Source organism: Leptonychotes weddellii, chromosome 3 (assembly GCF_054177405.1).
Source record: "Leptonychotes weddellii isolate Sample4059 chromosome 3, ASM5417740v2, whole genome shotgun sequence".
In the NCBI taxonomy this organism is placed as follows: domain Eukaryota; kingdom Metazoa; phylum Chordata; class Mammalia; order Carnivora; family Phocidae; genus Leptonychotes; species Leptonychotes weddellii.
The window spans coordinates 35,358,624-35,383,350 of NC_138371.1; the positions used below are offsets into that span (position 1 = coordinate 35,358,624).

The 24,727-nt window shown below is 41.4% G+C and overlaps 1 protein-coding gene across 13 annotated transcripts in view; it reads left to right on the forward strand.

Annotated features, from left to right (window-relative positions):
- The window catches only part of HECW2 (HECT, C2 and WW domain containing E3 ubiquitin protein ligase 2), a 358,619-nt gene that overhangs the window by 236,659 nt on the left and 97,233 nt on the right, over positions 1-24,727 (forward strand). For all 13 annotated transcript variants that reach the window (XM_081813946.1, XM_031038270.2, XM_081813941.1 and 10 more), the window contains 6 exons: positions 1,456-1,556; positions 1,992-3,341; positions 4,575-4,670; positions 14,379-14,529; positions 15,232-15,335; positions 15,823-15,947. In XM_081813946.1, the coding sequence (XP_081670072.1) occupies positions 1,456-1,556; positions 1,992-3,341; positions 4,575-4,670; positions 14,379-14,529; positions 15,232-15,335; positions 15,823-15,947 (1,927 nt within the window). The remainder of the gene's footprint in view (positions 1-1,455; positions 1,557-1,991; positions 3,342-4,574; positions 4,671-14,378; positions 14,530-15,231; positions 15,336-15,822; positions 15,948-24,727) is intronic.

Here is a 24,727-nt window from a genome sequence, read left to right on the forward strand (position 1 = left end):
ACTTGCATTCCCACCAGCAGTGTAAGAGGGTTCCCCTTTCTCCACAACCTCTCCAACATTTGTTGTTTCTTTCCCTGTCCATTTTTGCCATTCTAACTGGTGTAAGGTGGTATCTCAATGTAGTTTTGATTTGAATTTCCCTGATGACATTTTAAAAGCATCAATCGAGACAAAAACTATTACCTCGTTTCTAGGAAAGAAAAGAAAAAGGAAGAAGAAAATAATCTTACAGTTTTAAGAAATTCTTGCTAAGAAGTCAGAAAGATCCCTAAGAGCTGAACCGGGATTTTACAGTCACACATGTGTGTCTTTTAAAGGGGTGACATCTATTTGGAATTGTCCTGAGAAGGTAGAGACGGACAAACAAAACTGTGCTGCACATTAATAATAAATAGCAGACTAGTGGCTCTAAGCTGCACAGCGGTGCAAGTATTAGGCAAAGGTGTTGTTTTCCTTCTGAAGTTGCCAGTAGAGGGCAGTGTGAGAGCAGAGATAGTATGATTTCGTACTATCCCTTTGATTATTTTCCTTAATTAAGAATAAATTAGATTGAGAATGCAAGCTGCTTCAGACAAGGTCATGATGTAATTGCATTTGACTTTGATTAAATAAACACAGAATTGAAAAAGATTGACAACTTCATCCTCAAAGAGGCTGGTAGCCTGAGTGGGGGGCCAAGGTGGGGCCCTGGTGGGGTGCCCTCTAGCACGCCTCGTGGGGCGGCAACAAGACACCACCCCAGCAGCACACCTAGCTTCTCCATTAGCATCTCTTGCAAGGCATGCTGGGAAGCAGTGATAGCCAGGCTCCCCCCGGTGGGGGCCAGCAGCTCCGGTCCCCTTACTCTGCAGGTGAGGAGGGGAGGTCCAGTGGCATGCTCCCCTCCCACAGCTGCAGCGGCTGTCAGGGGCAGACACTTCTCACCCTGATGTCTCCTAACTCCCAGCCCCTACTCCTCAAGTACAGTAGTGAAGTGCCCCCCGCCCCCCCGCCCGTCCTTGTGTGATAGTCCTTGCCTGTTGTGTCCTCGTAGGACCAGTTTCCTATTGTGCTAAATGCTGAAGAGCCAGGCCCTCTTACGCTTTTATACCTGAGTCGAAAAATAACCCAAACTGTAGACCTTTCACAGCTACTTGATGACCTTGAGAATGCTCTTTTCCTGGTCACTGTTAGCAGTGAGAGAGCACATCAGTCCCCTTTAAGAAAATCACGTGATACTGTGTTGCGTTTTCGGCTTATAACAAGATTTCGTTGCATCCTGGGTCGGGGGGCTTATAAGTTTTCCTTTGTGGGAATGAATCATATTACATTGGACTATAACATGCCTTCGAGCGTTGTATTTTCTGGTGAGTGTGAAAGTTTTAAGAGAAGTGTGTGAGATTTGGGGGTGGCCTGCTGGAGGAGGTGAAGGCTGACACCAGTGTAGTAAGGAAAGAACCATTTCTCCTCTTGCAGCGACCAAATGCTCAGCTACAACCTTGGCCGCAGGCTCCCAGCTGACCACGTGAGCGGGTACCTCCAGTTTAAAGTGGAGGTTACGTCTTCTGTGCACGAAGGTGAGATAGCTGTGTGAATACATCACTGTAGGAAAAACTTGATAAGTCTTACTCAGTTGTTAGTTTATATTTGAATAGAATTTGAATTTGTGTCCTGTTTTGAAAATAAACGGCTAATAAGTGATTACCTTCTGAAGTTTCCCAAGCAGATAGGCAAGCTTGTTTATCAAAAATATCTCTTAGGTTTATGCCTGTGTTTGGAAACTGGGCTATAGAATTTCTAGTAATAGTGAACATAGACACTTCATATGTCAAACTAACCAACAAGATACTCATTTAGTAGTGAGTTGCTTATCTTCTCAAGGCAATTATACTGTAAAGAGGCCTTAATGGGATGACTGAATTTGTTGAACTGATGGGTGGCAAAGGAATAGGACATTAAAAGTTCATTTGTTATTACCACTTTGTTTTAATAAATGCTGTTTTCTCCTTTAGATGCTTCTCCAGAAGCTGTTGGCACAATACTTGGGGTCAATACTGTAAATGGAGACCTAGGAAGCCCTTCTGATGAGGAGGACATGCCTGGGGGCCATCATGACAGCCCCGTTTGTTCTAATGGACCAGTTTCTGAGGACAGTGCTGCTGATGGGACGCCCAAGCATTCTCTCAGGACTAGCTCTACTCTGGAAATAGACACAGAGGAATTAACCTCTACTTCTTCAAGGACCTCACCTCTCCGAGGACGTCAGGATTCACTCAATGATTACTTAGATGCGATTGAACACAATGGCCATTCCAGGCCGGGCACGGCCACCTGCTCGGAGAGGTCCATGGGAGCCTCTCCAAAACTAAGGAGTAGTTTTCCCACTGACACAAGACTCAATGCAATGCTTCATATCGACTCAGATGAGGAAGACCACGAGTTCCAGCAAGACCTAGGATATCCATCTTCCTTGGAGGAGGAGGGAGGGCTAATAATGTTTGGCACGGCATCAAGAACTGATGATGTGAGCCTGACATCACAGACAAAGCCAGAAGACAACCCAGTGGAGGTGGAGGAAGCCCCCACAAATGAAGCCGCTTCCTTCGAGGATAAGCCAGAACATCTTCCAGAGCTGGCAGAGGCCTCCTTACCCCCAGGCCCAGTCCCAGATGAAAGCGAAAATGGCCCAGAGTCTCAACCAAGTGCTGACCAGGGCAGCACCGAATTGTGTGGCTCTCAGGAGGTGGATCAGCCCACGAGTGGGGCAGACACGGGGACTTCCGACACGTCAGGAGGAAGCCGCAGAGCCATCAGTGAGACTGAGTCCCTGGATCAGGGGTCTGAGCCTTCCCAGGTATCCTCTGAAACAGAGCCCAGTGACCCTGCCAGGACAGAGAGCGTGAGCGAGGCCAGCACGCGGCCGGAGGGCGAGAGCGACCTGGAAGGCGCCGACAGCTCCTGCAATGAGAGCGTTACCACACAGCTCTCCTCGGTGGACACGCGGTGCTCGTCTCTTGAGAGTGCACGCTTTCCCGAAACCCCGGCCTTTTCCTCTCAGGAGGAGGAAGATGGAGCCTGCGCAGCAGAACCCATCAGCAGTGGCCCCGCGGAAGGGTCGCAGGATTCCATACGCACTCCCAGTGCTTTACCTGTGGTGCAGGCGCCCAGTGGAGAGGAGGAAAGGCCAGGGGCAGACTCGGCCCCTCTACCTCACCAGGAGGAGGTGGGGGAGGTCTGGCAGCGGCGGGGGAGCCTGGAGGGAGCTGCTGCTGCTGAGAGCCAGCCCCAAGAAGAGGGTGATGCCGGGGATGCCCACGGGGCTTGTGAAGGGGCCACTGCCCAGGAGGAGGGCGCCACCGGAGGTAGGATGTACAAGTCGGTATGGCTCTTGGCTCAAGCATACCGCTTCAAGAGAAGTCTTGGGGTTTTGTCCCTCAATGTAAATTATACTGCAGGTCGCATGTTATCTGAATTCTTTTCTTCACCTTGGTCCTCAACAGTTAGCTTTTTTTTTTTTTTTAAACAGATCTTCTGTTTTTGAAATAAGAGGCCTGTCAAATGGAAGTCTTCAAATTTCAATAATGAATCTCCAGTGGGCCCTGGGTTTGTAGATACAAAACCAAACAGGCTGACAGCTTTAACATCAGTGTAATGTGTAGAGGCTTTCAGGAACATCTTTTTTTTTTTTAAGATTTTATTTATTTATTTGACAGAGAGAGACACAGCGAGAGAGGGAACACAAGAGGGCGAGTGGGAGAGGGAGAAGCAGGCTTCCCGCCGATCAGGGAGCCCGATGCGGGGCTTGATCCCAGGACCCTGGGATCATGACCTGAGCCGAAGGCAGACGCTTAAGGACTGAGCCACCCAGGCGCCCCACTTTCAGGAACATCTTAAGTTACTCCTCTTTGTATAAAACCCTCAAAACAGAACTTAATATGTACTTTGCATCAATTGTAATATTTTTTACTTCTGCAGTACGAAAAATGTTAACTAAGTTAGGTGATGCGTTCTGACACTTGAAGAATAAGCTGTTTTAGTATCTGGGGATGCAGATTTACACATAAAATTTGTATTATGTCTCAATGAACATGACCTGGTAGAATGTTTCCTTTGATGATTCAGAAAGTCTAAGGATAATTCACTGTGCCTAAATAGCTCAGACTCAGAAATGGGAATGATTTTCTTATTCTGTAATTTATTTTTCTACCTAAAGTATCCCCTTTTTCTCCTCCTCCTCTTTTCCTTTTATTTTTGTTTTTGTTTCCTTCATCATCTTGCGGCCATTATGTGGCCCTAAAACATTGGTGCATGACCAGGACCAGCCAGGAGAGGAGAAAGTGGGGGGGGGGGGATGGGTAGAGAGAGAGACATTTCTCTAGAAGACCCTCTTCTGATTGAGCATTCAGCTCTTGTTCTTTTCTTTTGTTTCTGGGTCCTCATATGGAAAAGGAGACTAAAGAGAGGAAAGAGACTAGCTCTAGGATTTATGTTGGGTATTGTTGTTGTTGTTTGGTTTTGTTTTTGTTTTTCACAAAGACTGTTTTGACACTGAAGGGGAAAACACTACCCACGTACCTTTTTCTCTTTAATCCTAGGTTCTCAGGCCAATGGCCACCAGCCATTGAGATCGCTGCCTTCAGTGCGCCAAGATGTTAGCCGCTACCAGAGGGTGGACGAGGCTCTTCCACCAAGTGAGCACCTGTTAGCTAAGGGGTCCGCCTTGCTCAGAGGGTGCAAGGATGACAGGCAGATCCTTTCCACGGGAACGAAAAGATGAGAGATGAGAGAAAGGGATCTCAGGGCTGCCCCTTGACAGAGCAGCTGCAGACTGGAAAGTGCTAAGCTGATGACTCCTTGTTGGCACTGTCCTGCTGAATGAGGAGGCAGCCGGGGTGGGGGGTGGGGTGGAGCAAATACTATAATATCCGTAGAGTCAATACTGTAATTGGGAAACAGAACCAGATATTTGGGACAGTTGGGTTCATAATAGAAAATTTTAAAAATTATGCCTAACGGCAGCATGAATTTTCAGTTAGGAGACAAATTGGTACAGTCTCTTAGAAAAGCCTCACTCTATGTGATATACTTCTTTCTATTCACTTACAGCATTTTAAATCATTAAGTGCAGTGTTCTGATTTTTTCCTTGGGGATATGCAGAGAAGTGTTAATAATTTCAGAAATTGGTCTACCATTTATTTGGAGCATGATAATCATCTGAGGTTTTGAAAGGTTATTTCTTTCACTTTCAAGAAACATGTAACACTTAAAGGGGGGATGGTTGAGGATGAGGGATTCTGGAAAAATAGTTGTGCAACCTGTATCCACAGGTCTGAGCGATACCCATGGCCAGTCATAATCTGGACATAATTTAAGCTCTGTTTAAATGTCCAGGATCCCTTAAAGCAGTATTGCTCTGTAAGAGCAAACATTTTGATGAACAGTAACAAAGCTCAGTAAATACTGCTTATGGGGGAACACATTGGAAAATACATCTTTCTGCATTATTGCTTTTTCTTCTTATTCACTCTCTCAACTCTCCCACCTTATAGGTGATCATAGCAAGAAGCTGATGCCCTTGGCCTTCTGTGTTTTAAAAATGGTGGGACATAGGAGTGCTTGGGTGGCTCAGTCGGTTAAGCATCTGCCTTGGGTTCAGGTCATGATCCTGGAGTCCTGGGATCGAACCCCGTGTCAGGCTTCCTGCTCAGCAGGGAATCTGCTTCTCCCTCTCCCTCTGCCCTTTCCCCCTGATCATGCTCTATCTCTCTCTCAAATTAAAAAAAATTTTTTTTAAATGGTGGGACATAAAGGTGGGGCTGTGGGACTATGCATATGTAGGGCTGAAATGCTGAATGCTTAGTTTTGGTGAGTGTTAACAAAAAAGCTGAATAGTACTATGTACAATTGGTCAAAATATTGGCTTGATCCTTTGGAAATTCTTTTGTGTACAGTTCCTCCCCTTGTTCATGTATTTTGATGATTGAAGGTAGTTACTTATAGGAAATGTGTATTTTAAGCAACTTTAAAAAATAGACCAAGAGATTAATTAACCAGTATGTCATCTTAAGCAGGTGGGGGAATAAAAAAATTCTTTATTGTTTACCCCTGGAGAAAAGATTAGAGACAGAAAAGAAAAATATCCCTGGGAGATACTTAGATATAATAGGAAAAAAATGAATTGGGAACATGAGGAGAGGATTCTGGAAGAGCTCTGTTTATATGTGTATGTGGATTAATAGTAGTTCGAGTTTCAGAGGCATTGTGTCACATCAGAGTATGGGTAAATGGCCTCTTCCTGGCCACATGTAATTGCTCTGAATTTTACTGAACCATGATTTTGTTTTCCGGATTGCATAATACAGACAAGTACTTTCCTGCTGAAATTGACCACTTTTTGTGTTATTTCAATGCATTTGTTTAAACACTGATATTTTTATTACACAAAATATATTTTAGGATTTTAAAAAATAAACAATTGGTTTATTTTAATAAGTTGATATATCTAAAAGCAAAACAGCAATTTAATAGTATATCCAATTTAATGAGTAACTGAAGAGGAGGAAATTCTTTTTTTAAAAAATATTTTTTTTTTGAGAGAGAGAGAGAGTGGGGGGGGAGGGGCAGAGGGAAAGGGAGAGAAAGAAAGAATCCTCAAGTAGACTTCCCATTGAGTGTGGAACCCTACACAGGGCTCCACGAGAGGCTCAATCCCAGGATCCTGAGATCATGACCTGAGTGGAAACCAAGAGCTGACCACTTAAACTGACTGAGCCACCCAGGTGCCCCAAGAGGAGAAAAATTCTTAATCCCTTTTATGCAACTTGCAATTTACAAATTTGGGGATTTCTATTATCAAGGCTAGGTTACAGATTATGGTCTGAGCATTCCTGATTACTGTTCAGCTCTGTCCTCCCACTGTTTCAGCCCCTCCTATTCTCATGTGTGTCTCATCCTTTCAACACCTTACTTAATCACATGGCTGCCCTGCTAGTTGTCTGTCCCCAACCTAACCAGTTCTCTGCCTTCCTTTCCCAACTGGGCAACTCTGCTACCACCTCGGGCCACACCTCTGACTTGGAGCTATGGCATTCCACATTCCACACTGCCTTGTGCCTCTGCCTTCATGCAGTGTCTCCAGGGAGGCTCGGCCACGGGGCATCCCGTTGGAGTGTACAGATTAGTCCATCCCTTGAATGACCTGGCTGAATTATTTTCAGGCTAAGAGTTGTACTTTTAACACTATGAATTATAATATTCAAGCTCGCATAGTGCTTTATAGTTTACAGAGCATTTTTACATGCTTCATTCTTTATTCTTTGTTACATTTTTATGAGGTAGGTCAAGTGAGTAGAAATTGGCTAAAATGATTCTTTCATTTTATAGATGGAGAAACTGAAGCCCAGATAAATTAAGTAACTTGTTTACGATCCCATACTAGTAAAAGTTGAGACAGAGTCTTAAACCTTCCTTCTCCTCTATCAGGTATTCTGATCTAAGATTAGAAGGGAAGGGACTGTTGTGTGGGTAGATGAATATAAATTCTGAAAGCTTCCTTAGAAGCAGAGTAGTGGCTTGTGTGGTGGTGTGTTATCTATTAGGTGCAAGCATCACCTTAAATCAGAGGCTTTAGGGGTTTCCCTGAAGCTTTATTCTATTGTAGTGTTTTGAGGTCAAACCTAGGAAGGCTCAAAAGGTGCTCAACTTTCTTCTCCTTCTTCTGGGTTAAGATTACTCAGCAGGACTCTTCCCCAGGGGCCCTGAAATAGAAGAAAAGTGGTTGTAGTGACAATATGAACATAGCCCAGACAGGTTTGCTCTGTTAAGCTTTTGTATCAGACTCAGGAGCACTTTTTCCTCCTTGTGTCGATCGCTATCCACAACCCTGTGGGGCAGGCTGCTGAAACACTGTACCTTGGGCTTTGATGCCCGCCCCTCATTCTTGATTCTTTCTTTTCTTTTCCTAATTATTATTGTTATTTGAGCTTATTTTCACCTTAATTGAAATTTGTGTGCTAACATATAGTGAAGAAACCACCCAGCAAACTTAGGCTTCTCTCTGAGGATTTACGAACTCAATTAAGGGGGTTCAGTGGTATCCCTTGCTGTATCTTTTCCCTGTTACAGCTGATCATGTGGTGGGCTAAGCATCAGTGTTATAACTTAGACTCTGAACATCTGTTTGATCTCTTTTTATGCAAAGCAGTTTTCCTTGTTTGTTTGCTTCAGCATCTAATCTAATTCCTCTTATCTCAGAATCAGGGACCTGTTCTTGGACTTAGTACAGAGATGACACAGTTGTAACGATGTCCTACCAATTGTTTTCAGAATCTTACTCTTGCTTTAGGCCACGGGCCCTGAGAAATGACCTTGTGAGCTATGTAACTCCAATCCCTGGCTGAGAGATGCTCTCATGATCCATACAACATAAGAACACTCCAGGTCTTAAGGGCAGCATGGCAGTGTGGTGAGCCTTCCCTGGAAGTGGCTTCAATCTGAATCCACACTGAGCGCCTTCAGAATTTGCTTATCTTCTTCTGAGGTGATTGATGGCGCTGGCAGCTGGAGGCAGGTCAGGGCTGAAGCCCCCTGGAACATCATCAGCGTGACAGGTATTGGTCATTTTTGCCTTAAGAGAAGCAAAAAAAGAACAGTCAGCTCAGCCCCTTCTGAAAAACTATTTTATTTTTCTTACTGGGTCCAGTATAATTGTGACTTAATCCCTTGCTGCACTGGGGACAGTAAGGAACTGTTGAGTGTTTTTCCCCCAAAAGTGTAGGAATAGGATTAGACTCACGATGAACCATCTAGATTATTGGACTCTTGTAGGATCCCAGGATCATTGCCACGTTGTTAGGACTAGCGTACTACTTAGGTGGCAGGTTCAAATGGGCAGGTCTGGAAAAACACAGGAGAATGTTTATCATTTTTTTGGTTGTGCACTTTCATTATTAAAGCATCCTTTGAAATGAAGGTTTAAAGTAAGGCAGTGAATCTGAAAGGTGTAATTAATCTAACTTTCTAGTATGTATAAGGCTAGGGGCTCTTATTTTCTAGAGCTTAAAAGTGAATTTTTATTTATTTATTTTTGAAAAAAGTTTATCTGTTCATTTGACAGAGAGAGAGAGAGATAGTGAAAGCAGGACCACAAGCAGGGGGAGTGGGAGAGGGAGAAGCAGGCTTCCCGCCGAGCAGGGAGCCCGATGCGGGGCTCGATCCCAGGACCCTGGGATCATGACCTGAGCCGAAGGCAGACGCTTAACGACTGAGCCACCCAGGCGCCCCTAAAAGTGAATTTTAAGAGAAGAATTCATACTTTTAATCTAAAAAGCTACTTTCTTTAAAAATTGACTGTTAAGGTCCACCATAGGCAGCTGTTTGAGATTTTTTTAAACTTTGTATTTAACTATAATATACATACAGAGAAGAGCACATTCCGCCTGCGAAATACCCCCAAACTGAGTATGCATGTGCACTGGTGCCCCGTCACTCTTTGCGTCTGTTGCGATCACTAACCCACCCTCCCGAAGGGGAAGTAGACCTACTATGCTGCCTCCCAAAATCATAGATAAGTTAACTTACTTCTGTACTTGTGCAAATGCTATACACCTCCTTGAGTGTTAGAATAAGGAAAAACTAATCTTTTAAACACTGCTGTCCCGCATCTACCACAAAAGCTTAATTTTTTCCTTAGAATACCTTCAGTTCATTATAACTTTATCATCTCACCATGTGGCGAAGACACCATGGTTCTTATAATTTCTTATAGTGGCTTATACATTTACTTCCCAAAGTTCAGGTTCCTCATCCTTCTAAACCCAGTTATAACTAACTCAAGCCCCACTCGTGATCCTCTCATCCTCTTGGTTCATGTGGTTCATGCTTCCCCTGAAGTGCCATCCTTTATGTCTAGTTTTTGATCTTCTTCCCAGTCTCCACACTCTCCCAAATGTGTTCACGGCTTCATTTCATCACCAGCTGGACAGTCCAGCGCAGACCAAGGTCTGGTGTGAAAGGACTGGGAAAGATGCCTGATGGGATGACGAGGGATCACAGGGACGACTCCTGTTCCCACAAATGCTGATTTTAAAAGTTGGAAGTGTCCAAGACCTTCCCTGCTCTGCCTCCCTCCAGTGCCCTGGCTAGGGATTAATGCTGTGACAGTGGCCTGGGCGAACTTTTACACACTTTGCAACTCTAATTTCCCCCTATTGTCCAGCTATTCAAAGGGGGCTGTTCTATTTGAGTCTCGGGATATCTCCCAGTCCACTTGCTCCTGGATTTCAGTTCGGAGTCTTTAGGATGAAGTTTAGTTTCTTGTGAGCCTCTACGTTGTGACCTCTGAGAAATCTAGCATTAGCTCCATGGCTTTATCTAGGAAATTAGGTGCTTTAAGTTCTTACAAATTTATGTCAGTGTCCCTCACATTTTAGTGTGTCTAGGAGTCACTTGGGAAGGTTGTCAAAAATGTAGATGACTGAGTCCTAACTTCAGATAGTCTGATTTTGCAGATCTAAGGTGTGTCCTGGGAATCTGCATTTTTATTGATCCTCAAAGTGATTCTGATACCTACGGCCGGAGTCCCACATTTTGAGAAGCGTTTCTGTAGATATCAGTTCTCAAACCTTGTTATTGCCATGAAGCTCTTTATACACATAAAATCTCGTGTGGAACACCAGTAGGCACAAGAGGTAACACTGGGGCTGTGGTGGCCAACACGGAGTTGGCAGATGGTTCTCAGGACCTCAAAGCCCCTGGCTCTATATGGCTAAATTAATTAGAGTTTAGTTTGCAAATTCTGGCCTAGACATAAGATGTTGATAGGTTCTTACTAAACCTAATGTAGAAAAATGGGTGTCATTTTGAAGACTCTTAACCGACTGAGCCACCCAGGCGTCCCTATTTTGAAGATTCTTATGATTTTAGAACTGAAAGGGATCTTGGCAAGGTATAATACTGTCCTCTCATTTTTCAGGTAAAGAAACTGTGATTCAGAGGTATAGTGATTTATTGAAGGTCATGGAGCAAAGGTGTGACAAAGCCATGGCCAGAAGCCCCAGGCCGTCTACTTCCCAATTTGGTGCACTGCATATACATACGCACCCCAATACATTGTTCTCAGACTCGTTTGCACACTGATTATACACCCCACTTTACAATGTGGCAAGACAAGGAAGTAAATGCCAAGTTCCCAGTCTTCTAATCCTGCCTGTCTGATTTTATCCTGGTCTCTGAAAGAAAACTTTGATGCTGGGCAATGAGTTCTCATATGCTTACTTGTACCAAGAATAAACCAGGCCCAATATAAAAATTTATAAGCAACCATACCCACCTCTCTCCACCCTGCAAAGAAACTTTGATAGATACAATAGAGAGCTAATCTTCCTATAGGCACCTCTACTGTCTTTGTCTGGATGGAAGGGTATTGACCACTTGGGTAAGAGTCAACAACAGAACAGCCTTTCTCAATCTGATGATAAGCGTCCACTTGAAATCAGCAAGACAGCATTTCTCTTTATGGGATCTTAAGTAACAGCCTCAATTTAAAGATATGACATTTGATAGGGATAGTCTTTTTTTTTTTTTTTTTTTTTTTTAGATTTATTTATTCACTTGAGAGAGCGAGAATGATAGAGAGAGAGTACATGAGAAGGGGGAGGGCCAGAGGGAGAAGCAGGCTCCCCGCCGAGCAGGGAGCCCGATGCGGGACTCGATCCAGGGACTCCAGGATCATGACCCGAGCCGAAGGCAGTCGCTTAACCAACTGAGCCACCCAGGCGCCCCTTGATAGGGATAGTCTTAATGTGCCTCCAATGTCCCACGTTCTTTGAAAGCAAATTTTCGGAACTCATTTTCTTGTTCTCCTCATGGCACACAGAGGTGTCTTTGTTGAAATACATTAAGGTTATTCCTGGACTTTGTGGAAAGCGAACACAAGAATCTCTTTGTTACGATTTTATGTTATTGAAATTATTTGTTCATTCATTTCATGCTATGTGCAAAGTGTAGTGGTAAATATATGCGGAGATTCCCCACTCTCCCTCCTCCCCCATTTTCTTACCCATATGGCATAGAGACCACATTCTGTGGGGTAAATTCCTATGTAGTTTGTTCAAGGAAAAAGTTCTATCTTTGAAGATATTTTTTTTACTTTCTTTTGTCAGAAAATGGAAAGTATGCCACAATGTGTTTTCTTTTCTGCCTTAACTGCCAGAAAACTTAGAGCCAAATTTGAGTTATAAGCTTATCTTGGGAGCTTGGCAGCACCTCTCTTTCTACTTTCTTTAGTTGGCTTCAGTTCTGTTTTTATCCCTAATTGACCTATTCTACGTTTTTAAAATTGGAAGCTACTGTAAACATTTTTGGGGAAAGAAATGGCCATTTGTTTTCTTGTGCATTTGAGTTGCATATGCTATGTGCTTGAATTATCCTGGCTCTAATGAGATGGAATAATTGGTTCTCAAAATCTTTGAGGTGGGAAAGTATGCAAAGAGCAGAGCAGAACAATGGAATAGATCAAAGGGTTTTGGAAAATGGTTTCTGAAAAGGCTCTAATGTAGTTCCTATTTGTCAGCTTATGGCAGGCTGATCACGAGGTCTTTTGGAAATGTCTCATTGATGGGATTGCAACTGTGTCCAAAGAATTCAGGTTTGGCAGGCTGGTTCATTGTAAGTCTGTGTTACCTTGGAGCCTGAGTGACACTGAGTTGTTTTTTGTCTGTGTGGTGCTTTTTCTCAGCCCAATTTTTCTTTCTCTTGCCATTTGTCATCAATTACCATGTGCTAGGGTCAACAAAAACAGATCTTTCCACCCCCCCACTGAGGCAGCCCTCAGTAATCAGCTGCTGCTGGCTGGGGTCTACCATTCAGGTCTTTCCAACCCTGAGAACTTTGTTAGAATACTTGCTCTATTCACCTCCAGAGTAAATGCCATAGGGGATCAGGAGCAAACATGCCGTCCTCCTAGTCTCCAGGGTTAGACCCATGGTGTCTGTTGATAAGCTATGTGATGACATGGGTAGTTTTGAAATAATTGAGCTGCTAAGGAGAAAGGTGCTTATTAATTTCAAAAAATATTTTACACAGAAATAGAGATGTATAAAACTTTGCTGGTTAAAGAATAGATTTCTGCTGTTTTATTTTTTAAAGATTTATTTATTAGAGAGAGAGAGTGGGGGTGGGAAGGGGCAGAGGGAGAGGGAGAGAGAGAATCCCAAGCAGGCTCCACACCCAGCATGGAGCCAGATGCAGGACTTGATCCCACAACCCTGAGATCATGACCTGAGTTGAAATCAAGAGCTGGACGTTTAACTGGCTGAGCCACCCAGGCATCCTTCTGCTGTTTTTGTATATTATGTATAAATTGCACTTCCCAACTACAGTTAGTTTCAAAATTTTGCCTTTTGAAAAGATCAGCTCGTGCTTTGTGTATTTTGATGGGAGAATGGCCCTTTAGAGAGCCACAGAGGAGGTCGGTCTGGCTCTGAAGATCACTGTGCTTTCTGTTTCTACTGAACATGCACTTATATATTTGTTTACAAAGGTGAACAGACTTAATGAGATTGCTTAAACATAAAATTAAATAATATTTTAAAACGTTGTATTTATTTGAGCTTGAAGGCAAGTAATTACCCTTGTTCTGAAAATGTATTCATCTTTGGGAAAGTGCAAATGGAAGTTTGTAGATAATGATAGTATTTGATGACTGGGCTAGCCTTATTTTCTTCTGAAGACTACATTTACCAGAATTGTTTTTTTTTTTTTAAAGATTTTATTTATTTATTTGAGAGAGAGAGAGAGAGCATGAGAGGGGGAGGGTCAGAGGGAGAAGCAGACTCCCTGCCGAGCAGGGAGCCCGATGTGGGACTGGATCCCGGGACTCCAGGATCATGACCTGAGCCGAAGGCAGTCGCTTAACCAACTGAGCCACCCAGGCCCCCCTACATTTACCAGAATTGTATGTAAATATGCACTTGGAAGCTTCCAGATATACTTTCCTTCAAGCTGGAAAAAAAGAGAGAGAGAGAGAGAAATCAATTTTTGGTGACAACAATCATTGACACCAATTTCAATGCAAATATCCAAAGTCTTATGATACCAACAACTTGTATTTATAAAACACTGGCACTCATGTATGAAGATGGGCATTGTGGACAGATCTGGAAGGATTCTCTACATTCAGAGATTCTTTAAAGCGGGGGTATTACACACACAGGGTATGTTTATTACACACACAGCAGATCCTGAAGTGGACTGAAGGAGGTGCCTGATGACGCAGTGAGATATATGTGATTAGCCCCAATTTCTAGCATGTCAGGGAAAACCCATGCTGAAGTTAATGAACCACATTAATGGCCTCTGCTCTTCCTCTAACCTTTCTCGGTACGTTCCTACTGTGAAGACTGGGAGGCACGCATTGACAGCCATGGCAGGATCTTCTACGTGGATCACGTCAACAGAACCACCACATGGCAGCGGCCAACAGCGCCCCCGGCCCCCCAGGTGCTGCAGAGGTCCAACTCCATACAGCAAATGGAGCAGCTGAACCGGAGGTGAGGACGGGCATTTTCACTATGACTGTAGTGTGGTTGGGCTTATTTTCATGTGGGCCACAGTAGAAAACATGGATGTCTCTCTTTCATCTTTGGGTGACCTGTCATTAACATGTAGCTGGTACCTCTTGATTTATAGACTTCGGTGAACTTCTCTTGGTTAAAAAAATAATAACCACAGGCACACACTGCTTGTTTGGAAACTAGAGAGGAAATAAGTAATGATGACCCCTTTCGCCAACCCAAGGCATTGATTTTTAGTAAAACAGAGCATATACATATATGATATGAATCAAATACCTTTCTAAATATCTAGAATCTCCATTCATCATGCATCTTTATTATCAACTTAAGCTTTTTAAATGTCATTCTTTTTTGAAAATGAATGGCTATGAAATAAAAAGTTCTTTTCTTTAACAATATAAGAATTTAATTTTCTTTGGTTAAGGGCTGCAGTTTTTTTTTTAAGTTTTATTACTTTGTTAGGAAAATGTTCCACAAACAACAGACAGAAGAAATTCAATGCATTGTAATTTATTTAAACAACAGATGGCCCAGAATGTCAGGGAATTGGGTGGGGGGTTGGGGGAAGAAACTTTGGTTGAGGCTGAGAAGATGGTGAAAATTTCTGGGCTCTGGGGGAATGGTTGAGTCCCTCATTTTGGAGGCTGCTGTGTTGTAATGCTAGGCTCCTGATTTTAGATACCAGAGTATCCGCAGAACCATGACTAACGAGAGGCCTGAGGAAAATACCAACGCTATCGATGGGGCAGGGGAGGAAGCTGACTTTCACCAAGCCAGTGCAGGTAAGAGTCTATAGGTTGGTTTGGTTTGTAATCTCAGAAAAGTAGAAAACAAATAATAAGGATTTCCAAGAAATGAGGTTTTTCTTTTAGTGAACTTTTGATCTTCAATAAGATCTGGTAATCCAATGCAAATAGTAGAATTCACCAGAGACCTCTTCTAATCCTCGACTTTTTACTAGTAGTAAGAGAAGAATCAGAAAACAAAATAGAATATAAATAACTTTTTAATCTCTGGATGTGTGGGATAGAGGAAAATGATTGAATCTGATCACTTAAAACATCTAAGGATGCATTAAAATGTTAATAGTGGCTAGAGATACTCAATTCCATTTTAGTCAGGTTTTATCTATGAATTTACATCAAAGCAAAGAGGGTTTGGAGGATTAAAATAATAGTAAATGATATAAGTATTCTTTGGTTCTTTTAAAACATAGATGGAAGTGAATAAATATGTTTCCACTAAATCTAGATGGTCTGCCCCATCTAGATTTCCGACGGGAGAACGTCCTGCCCCACTCTACCTCTAGATCCAGGCTCACGTTGCTGTTACAGTCTCCCCCTGTGAAGTTCCTCATCAGCCCAGAGTTCTTCACCGTGCTGCATTCTAACCCTGTGAGTATCAAATCTGAGAGTTTGTGATGGAAAAAGCAATAGGCCAAAGAAATTATCCTCGTTTACATAGTAATTGTAAGAATGACAAGAGCTGTTTACTGGGCACTAAGTGTGTCCCAAGGTCTGTGTTAAGCACTATATATGTTTTAACCCCTTTGGTCCCAATACACCTATGAGTCAGATAAAATTTCCATTTTTCCAGACAAAGAAACTGAAGCATAGAAAAGTTAAATAACGTTCCTAAGAAACAGTCTTCCAGTGATGGAATGACCAAATCATGGGAATAAGAGCTGTGGCGTAGGAAATATAGCCAGTGGTATTGTAATAACATTGTATGGTGACAGACGGTATCTATGCTTGTGGTGAGCACAGCATAAAGTAGAGAGTTGTCAAATCCCTATGTGGTACACCTGAAACTAATGTAATGTGGCATGTCAACCCTATATATAAAAAAAAAAAACGCAAAACAAACAAACAAAAAAAACCATTCCTAAAGTTATACCCCTACTAAGTGGCATCATTGGGGTTAAAATCCCAGAGATACTAACCGTAGAGACTAAGCTCTTAATGACCACTTTATTTCGCCTGCAAAAAGGTAACTAAATATCTGAGCGCCGACAGCAGGCAGTGGTCAGATCAGTCTTTGAGATTGTGGCACATGCCTTCTGAAAGAGAAAATATAAACTGTATACATTGCTGGAATCTGAAAAATAAATCAATAAATAGAGGCATATTTTAAAGGTCTATGAAGTAGAGCTGTCTGGGTAATTACTGCAGAAGTACTGGAGCAGGATTGCTAGGACAGCCCTTTGGCCTGGCTGGTGGGTCAAGGGCACAGGACACCCTGAAAGTCAAGTTTGAGCCTGGGAAGGTAGGGAGAAGCCAGGGTACATGAACCTAGACTCATATAGGGGACAATTTTAAGAGACGGTAAGGCTTTTATACAAGGAAGAGTGGGCTAACATTTACAGTTGTCACATTTACTGTTGTAAAACAGTACCATTCTGTGGTGGGAAGAACTTTAGGCTTGAAGTCAGATAGCTCAGGTTTTCCTTTGCTTATCTCTTTGTCCCTTTGTTCATGCATTCATTCAACCAGGATTTATTAAATGCCTGTGATTTGCCTGGTACAGTCTAGACTGGGGATAGAGTGGTCAACAAGACAGAGCAGATTAGAGTAACAAACTAGTGAACCAGAAAAGGTAATTCAAATGGTGCGGTATGGCATGAGGTACCATACACGGGGCGAGGGGGTACTCGAGGATGAGCTCCTGGAGGCACTGCTTTAGATTGGGTGGACATGAAGACCTCTTTGGGGGAGCCACATTTAAGCTGTTTGTAAAATGTCAAGAAGCCAGTAGGGTAAAGGTCTGGAAGCAGAACCTTCCTTGCCAAGGAAAAGCAAAGGCTCTAAGGCTTGAATGAGTCTGATGTGGTATATAATAAGGGCAGAGAGGTGAGCAGGACTTCAGAAAGTAGGGCTGGTATGATCTGGCAAAGAGTTTGGGCTTTATTCTAAATGGATTTATTCTAAAGGGATTTCCTGTAGGGGTGTAATGTCAGTGTTTACAAGTTCCTTCTAGCTGCTTTGCTGAGAACGGATTTTAGAGGGCAAGACTGGCATCAGGGAAACAAGTGAAAAGGTCCTGTGGTGAGACGTAGAAGGAACTGGGACTAGTGCCGTAGCAGTAGAGATAGTGCAAGTGGATGAATATGGGACGTGTTTTGGAGGAAGAGCAGACATTCTTGTTAATACTTCAGTAGGTGGGGGCAAGAGAAAAGAAAGGCTTCCAGAAAGAGCAGTTGATTGGATAGTAGTGTTCAAGGGTTTGCTGGTAAATGTTCAACAACAGCTCTGGGAAAATTGTGTGTGTGTGTGTGTATGTGTGTATCTTACAAATTTTACTGAGTGAAGGATGTATAGCACACAATTTACAAATAATAAAATATACACAGAATGCTTTTGTTGCTTTTTGCTGAAGTCTTGTATCAGTAGCCAACCTACAGTTGTTTACAGACAAGTGTAGTTCCAACATGAATGTTTTCATCTACTTTAACCATTAAGACAACAGTGAAGCAGGAGAGACACAAGTTGGAGCTTCACACTCCTGGGTTAGTGAGGTCAGTAGTACCTTCTTTTTGAGGCAGGTCATAGTTTCTGAATACTGGACTTAAATATCTTCGTGTGTGTGTGTGTGTGTGTGCATGTGTGCGCGTGGGTAAGCTCGCGTGCATGCAGTGTAACAGCACAGTGTGAAGTTTAATCTGTATTATTAGCATTTTATTTTCTCCATCAGTTTCTTAAGTCTAGACCTTACATCTAGAAAAAAGCAACAGACTTTTTTGTAAAGGCCCAGAAAGTAAGTATTTTCAGGTTCTGGGCCAAGGACAACATGTAAACAAATGGACGTGGCTGTATCTCAAAAAACTTTGCAGACACAGGCAGCTAGCCCACGGGTCCATAGCTTGCCCACACCTATCCTAGACAGCCCACGAAATAATATCAAGGCCTGGTTTGCATTTACTGGTTTCTGTAATGTTAATACTCCCAGCTACAGCTAGTTTTAAGCTGCCAGTATGACCTCACCAACCAGCTTGCCAGTGCAGGCTGCCTTCTTGGGTACAACTTCCTCATCACTACAGTGTTTCAAGTAGACGCTGGATTCACAGTTGTTGGGTTGTGGTAAAAGGCTGTAGCTTTTAAACTTGGTCAAGGTCTATAAATAAATGCATATTCTTGATTCCCAGATCTTAGAGACCCTGGTCCATTAGGTCTAGAGCAGGCCCCAAGCATCTGTTTGTTTGTTTGGTTGGTTCCTTAAGTGATTCTGATGCAATTGGCCTATGACCTGTAACTTTGGAATTCCTAGAATAAAGAGATGTTGCGTTAAATGACCTCACTGCTTTTGTCACAACAGTAATGCATCTGGACTTTGGACAAATAACAGATTTTAACAGTGTGAAAATACTCAGCAGCTTAAAGGTTTTTTGTTTCTTTTGTCTTCATGTTTTCATTGTTTTTCCCTTTTCTTGGGCATGATTTCAAAACATCTTTTGCTGGGAAGCCAATCTTGATTTTAAAGTATTCTCTCTAAAGCATTTTAATTTTTTTTTTCCTACCTGAACTGTCTTCATTACCGGCCACAAAGATGATCCATGCTGTGCATCTATGCGTTTGTGTAAATTTAAATTCTGTTTGGTTTAGGAAGTCTTATTTCCCTGACTTATCTATGGCAGAAATTAAAGTAGCTGGATTTATCTTGCTAATGATCTCAGGGTATGAATTTATGGGAATAAGTTGCACAGTTTTGTTTTTTTTTTTTGCAGAGGGTATTACTTGATGGACTCTTTTTTTTCCCTAAATTATGTAACAAATGTTATGAAGCAAACTTTTATTTGGTTTCCTAATCTTAGGATTTATTATCTAGTCTTTTTTTTGCTTGAATTGTTTATTATCCATAACTGTTTCAGTAGACTCCCTGTTTATATTATTGAAAATATACAAAAGGAGTATATTAATTTAAAAGCTTTCCTAATTCTATCTTTTTATGGTTTGAAGATAATCAGTTTATGTTAAAAGAATCATAAAAAATAGATCTCATGTAATAGTAACTTAATCATTTTTATTGAAAATAATGAAATTAAGTAGATACATGGTTGTAATAGCTCTAAAGGAAAACTTGAAAGACAAAATATTGTTTTTTGTATTTTTTTTTTTTCATTTTTTTGCATCGTGTTTGCTTTAAGATGTATACTACTGCCCTCTGCTGGTATGATCAGATTTCTTCCAAAATTGCATTCATAAACGAATTCTGAAAACTCAAGATTTAATTATTAGTGTCATGTCTTTTATAGTTGGTATGACTGTGTTTGTCTAATTAATGTAATACATAAATATGTCTCCTAATATGTAACTGAATAATGTTTCCAGCATACATGCCAAAAATTATTATTCTGGCTTTTATTAAGCTGTAGAAATACATTAATTCTACCATTAAACTCCTTGGTACTTAATGGGGAAAATATTATTCAAAAATACAAAAATATATTCTTACAACTATTGCAAAATAGATGGATTGATAGTTTACAATTAGTTTTGCTAATAAGTTAAATTTTCCCTCCATTTTACTCTTTAGCTAGATGAAAATAATGTAAAATCCCTTATGATTAAAAATACAGACTGTGTAAGACAGGCTATTTTCATATCCCTGCATACATCTTATGGAAGCAATGTTACTTGATTTTGTTCATAATAAATTTTGTTTTGTGAATAAGGTATATGAATGACCAGATCTGATCCCTTGTGAACGTGAGAGACATTCACTGTAGATGAGTGATTATAGTTTCCAAGTGTGGATTCAGAATACCTATTCTTTTTATTTTGTTTTGTTTTTAAAGATTTATTTATTATTTGAAAGAGGGAGAGAGAGAGCACACATGTGTGAGCAGGGGGGAGGGGGAGAGGGAGACAAGCAGACTCCCTGCTGAGCGGGGGTGGGGAGAACTCCATCCCATGCCCCTGAGATCAAGACCTGCGCCAAAACCAAGAGTCAGATGCTTAACTGACTGAGCCACCCAGGCACCCCTCAGTATACCTATTCCTGATGAAGGATTTATGAAATATGAAAGATTTTATTTAGCTTTGATGTACTTACCTATGTTATTGAAAAGAACAAATTAGATGAAATCAAGACTGGGCCAGGTAATCCCGAACATATGGTCACTATAACAAGAAGGAAAGAAAGAAAGGAAGGAAGGAAGGAAGGAAGAGAGAGAGAGAAAGAATGAAAGAAAGAAGAAGGAAGGAAGAAGGAAGGAAGGAAGAAAGAAAGAAAGGAAGGAAGGGAGAGAGAGAGAGAAAGAAAGAAAGAAAGAAGAAGGAAGGAAGAAGGAAGGAAGGAAGAAAGAAAGAAAGAAAGAAAGGAAAAAAAAGGACGGAAGGAAGGAAGAAAAAGAAAATGAGTGAGAAAGAAAGAAGAAAAGAAAGAAAGATGCCAGGAAAAAGAAAAAAGGATTATTATTTGCACTGTGGTTGATTGATAAGAAATGAATATTTACATAATGTTCTTATTCTGCTGCCAAATGGCAATAACATTCCCCTCAACTCCTCTCAATATTTTTCATTTCTAACACCTCAAAGCATTCAACCAAACAAAACACATTAAGCTCAAACGAATGTTATTTTAACAGAATTCCACTAAAGAAGTTCAGCTGATCATTCACTCAACCATGAGGTTCTTGCATGGAAAACAGGAAACAACCGAGGATAAGGTTAGGAAAGGAGTTTTGGAGTAGAGAAGCAGTAACTAAAGGGGACCTTTTAAATCACAGGAGAGACCATTTAAAGGCGTTCCATCTAGTGGAACAGTTCCCAGCTCTCCCAGTACTGCGGGTGACTCCATATGCAGCCGCTTCCCAGACGAGATCATTCTGTGCATTACCATGAGACTTCATCATGGGATGAAATAGGGCCTGTTTGTTCTTTCCTGATCTACTTTGGCTTCAGGTAGAAAGTCACATCCGTTTACTGCATCTTTTTCTCTAAGACCAAAACAAAACAACAACCCAAACGCAGAAAAGACTCTCACCGGGTGAGAACTACAGAACCACCAAGGGAGAACGAAATGCCCCTTTTCTCTTCTCCCACAGCTTTGTCGGTATCTGCTTCCCAGAAGATGAAGCTCTTGTAGTCGAATCCTACCTGTTGAGTGTTTCTCGAGTGCTGGGATCCCTCTCATTCTTTGCTCTGCTAGTTCTCTCTGTGTTTCAGTATTTTCACTGCTACCGTGCCCTTTGATTTCCAAACTCTGCTTTCTGCCTCCAGGGAAACTCTTCCTCCCACCTTTCCCTACAATGTTCCTTCCCATCCTTTTGAATGATGGACGTCTGCTCATCTCTGTATCCTCGGGGCCTAGCACAGGGCTTAGGACATAATTAATGAAAGGTTATGAAAACCTTCTTTAGTTAATAGTAAGTGGGATGCTGGCCCATGATCTTCAAAGACCTAAAAAGTAGAAAACAATTTTACTGCTATCATTCATCTGTTATAACATAGGTATGGTAGGTATAATCCCTCATATATTCCTTTACTTACTTCTACTCTGTATTTTTATAGTGATTTTTACCTCTTCAAAGCAGTTTTACATCCTTTGTTTCATTGGGCTTGACTCTCACATGCCTATGAAGAAAGCAGGGCAGTTACTCTTATTCCACTTTACAGTTGAGCAAAGATTTAATCTCTGAGGCAGAGATTAAATGATTTTCTTTGTCCATGAGTGACAGGGCTGTGACTAGAAAGGTTCCATATGAACTGGAGTATAAATATTCTTTCTGAAATACATGTATATATTTATATTTATATATACATGCACACATATATAGTTACATATATAAATATATATTCAAAAATAGTATATATTTAAAAACAAAAATAGAATAAACATATGTATATAAACATATATAAACATACATATGTGTATAAATGTCACAAAACTATATATATATAATTGCCTTATAAAAATCTAGCAGTCTGAAGGGATGTTTCCATTTGCCGTAGGGTTTTATATGGACACTTACCGTCTTGTGCATGTTGGTCAGACTTGAAAAAGCTATGGTTCCAAAGATCGTTTGCTAGTTACTGATAAGAAATCTTTCTTGCACTTACTTTACTTTGGTAGATGCTTTTTTCACAGATCACTCGAACTTGGCACTACGTTACATGTCTTACCGAGAGGAGAGGAGGAAAATGAAAGGACGTAATTAATTATAAGACTGGCCTTAAGACTCCTGAACGTAAAGAGCTGTGCAACCCCAGAGAATTACTTCACGCCTGGGGCTGGGACAGGTTCCTTCACCTAATTACTACTTCTTGCCCTAATGAAGTTCTCCTTCTTCTCTTTAGCTGAAAGAGGAGCATTTCTGGTGCTCCAGATAAAGAATCAGGATGTGGCCTATTTACTTAGATTAATGGGGGAAGGAAGAAATCAGGGGGGCCAAGAGATATACCCACTTAGACCAACAGTTAATATAATGATTTATCTGACAGAATTATCCCACAATAACATGTCCCTAAGAGACTGATTAGGGAGTATGACTTGAAAGCTCATTGCCACTGCCACTCGACCTAGTGTGGTCTCAGGCCTCTAAGCTTGCAATGGCTTCTTTGAAAATACATAAGCAGCACGGAGCCAAATGCAAAAAACAGTTGCCTTGCTGATTGTGCATAAAACACCAAGGCAGGGTCAGCCACAGGCTAAACTGTTAGTTAGCTAACGTTCGTCTCTGACAACCTGCAACTTCTTTTATTGGTCTCCTTCTCTGTTTTCATGGTATCACTTTCTTACTCTCTCGTGCTCTCTAATTGCCTGGAGCCCCTGTGTAGGCTCGCCTGCTTTGGGAGTTCACGGTGCTCTGAATTTCACCATTTCTCGCAACCATCAAAACCTCCTCTCATTTAGACTGTCAGGTTGAAATACAACCTCAAAGTATTTTATTCTCAGGTGTACTAAGGAATTAGTGCACTAGTATTTGAGGATAGTTCAGTGTGGCCTGCCTTCCTTCCTTCCTTCCTTCCTTCCTTCCTCCTCCCTCCTCCCTCCTTCCCTCTCTTACTTCCTTTCTTCCTTTTGTTTTGATAGGACAAAAATATTTTAGTAAAAAGTATATAATGATGGAATCAATCAAAAACTATATAAAAGTTATAAAGTTTAGGCTATGTGTCAATAACAGAAACTAACAAATCTTGGTGGCTTAAGTTGACAAAGCTTTGTTTCTCATCCCAAATTGGGTCATCAGGGTTCTCTGATCCCTGTAGTTACTCAGGGACCCAGGGACCCAGACTGGGGAGCAACCATTTCAAACATCACCAGTTGCTGTGATAACTGTGCCAAAGGGAAGAAAGCTCTAGAAGGACTCCCATCATCAATAAATGCTTTGGCCAGAACATGACACATCTTGAGGAATACTGGACAGAGAGGAACAATGTTAACTGTCCTCATACTCATTTATCTTTCATCCTCAATAACTACCACAGCATAGCAAAGACAGTAAATGTTCATTAAAATGAAATTACTTCCAGGGATTCTGGTTTCTTTTGGGTTTGCTTTGGTTTATCTTAGACTGAACAAATAACAGAACCCATGAAGTAAAGCCTGAAGGCCTCCAGACGCAATCTAGTGGCTCTGGGATACTAAAGGTAAGAAGAATCCTTTGAATCTATCTGAGAAGAATAGAATTCTGGAATAGATCATTCACAACCTTGTCAATTTCATGAATATCATATTCCTTCTCAGAATGCAGGGAAATAGCTCCATACAGTTATTCCTTTTTTACTTCTTGGCACATGATATTATGCAATGAGTATTTGTTGACTGACTTATATGTGGATTGCTCATGGCTTACGGCTAATTTTTGGAATCTCGTTTAAGTATCATAGAGATGAAGACTATAGCATTTTTTACAAGGCAATCACTTTTTTGTGTGGTTGTACAGTGGGATTTTATTAAGTGTGCATTTCAGCTGTATAAATTCAGCCATATACACACACACAGAAAAAATAAAGAAAAAAAATACGTATACTGCCTGCCATTCCATTCACTGAGATTATGCCTCGAAGAAGGTATAAGATGAAAAACCTTTATCTACTGTGGTCTCAGTTGAATTTGACTCTCAGTGAGAGCAACTCAGCCCATTGCATATACTCCTGATATTCAAATATATGGCCAAGCATTTTTCCATACAACTTGGCTGCAAATGTATGCCAACTGCTTCATCTGGCACTCA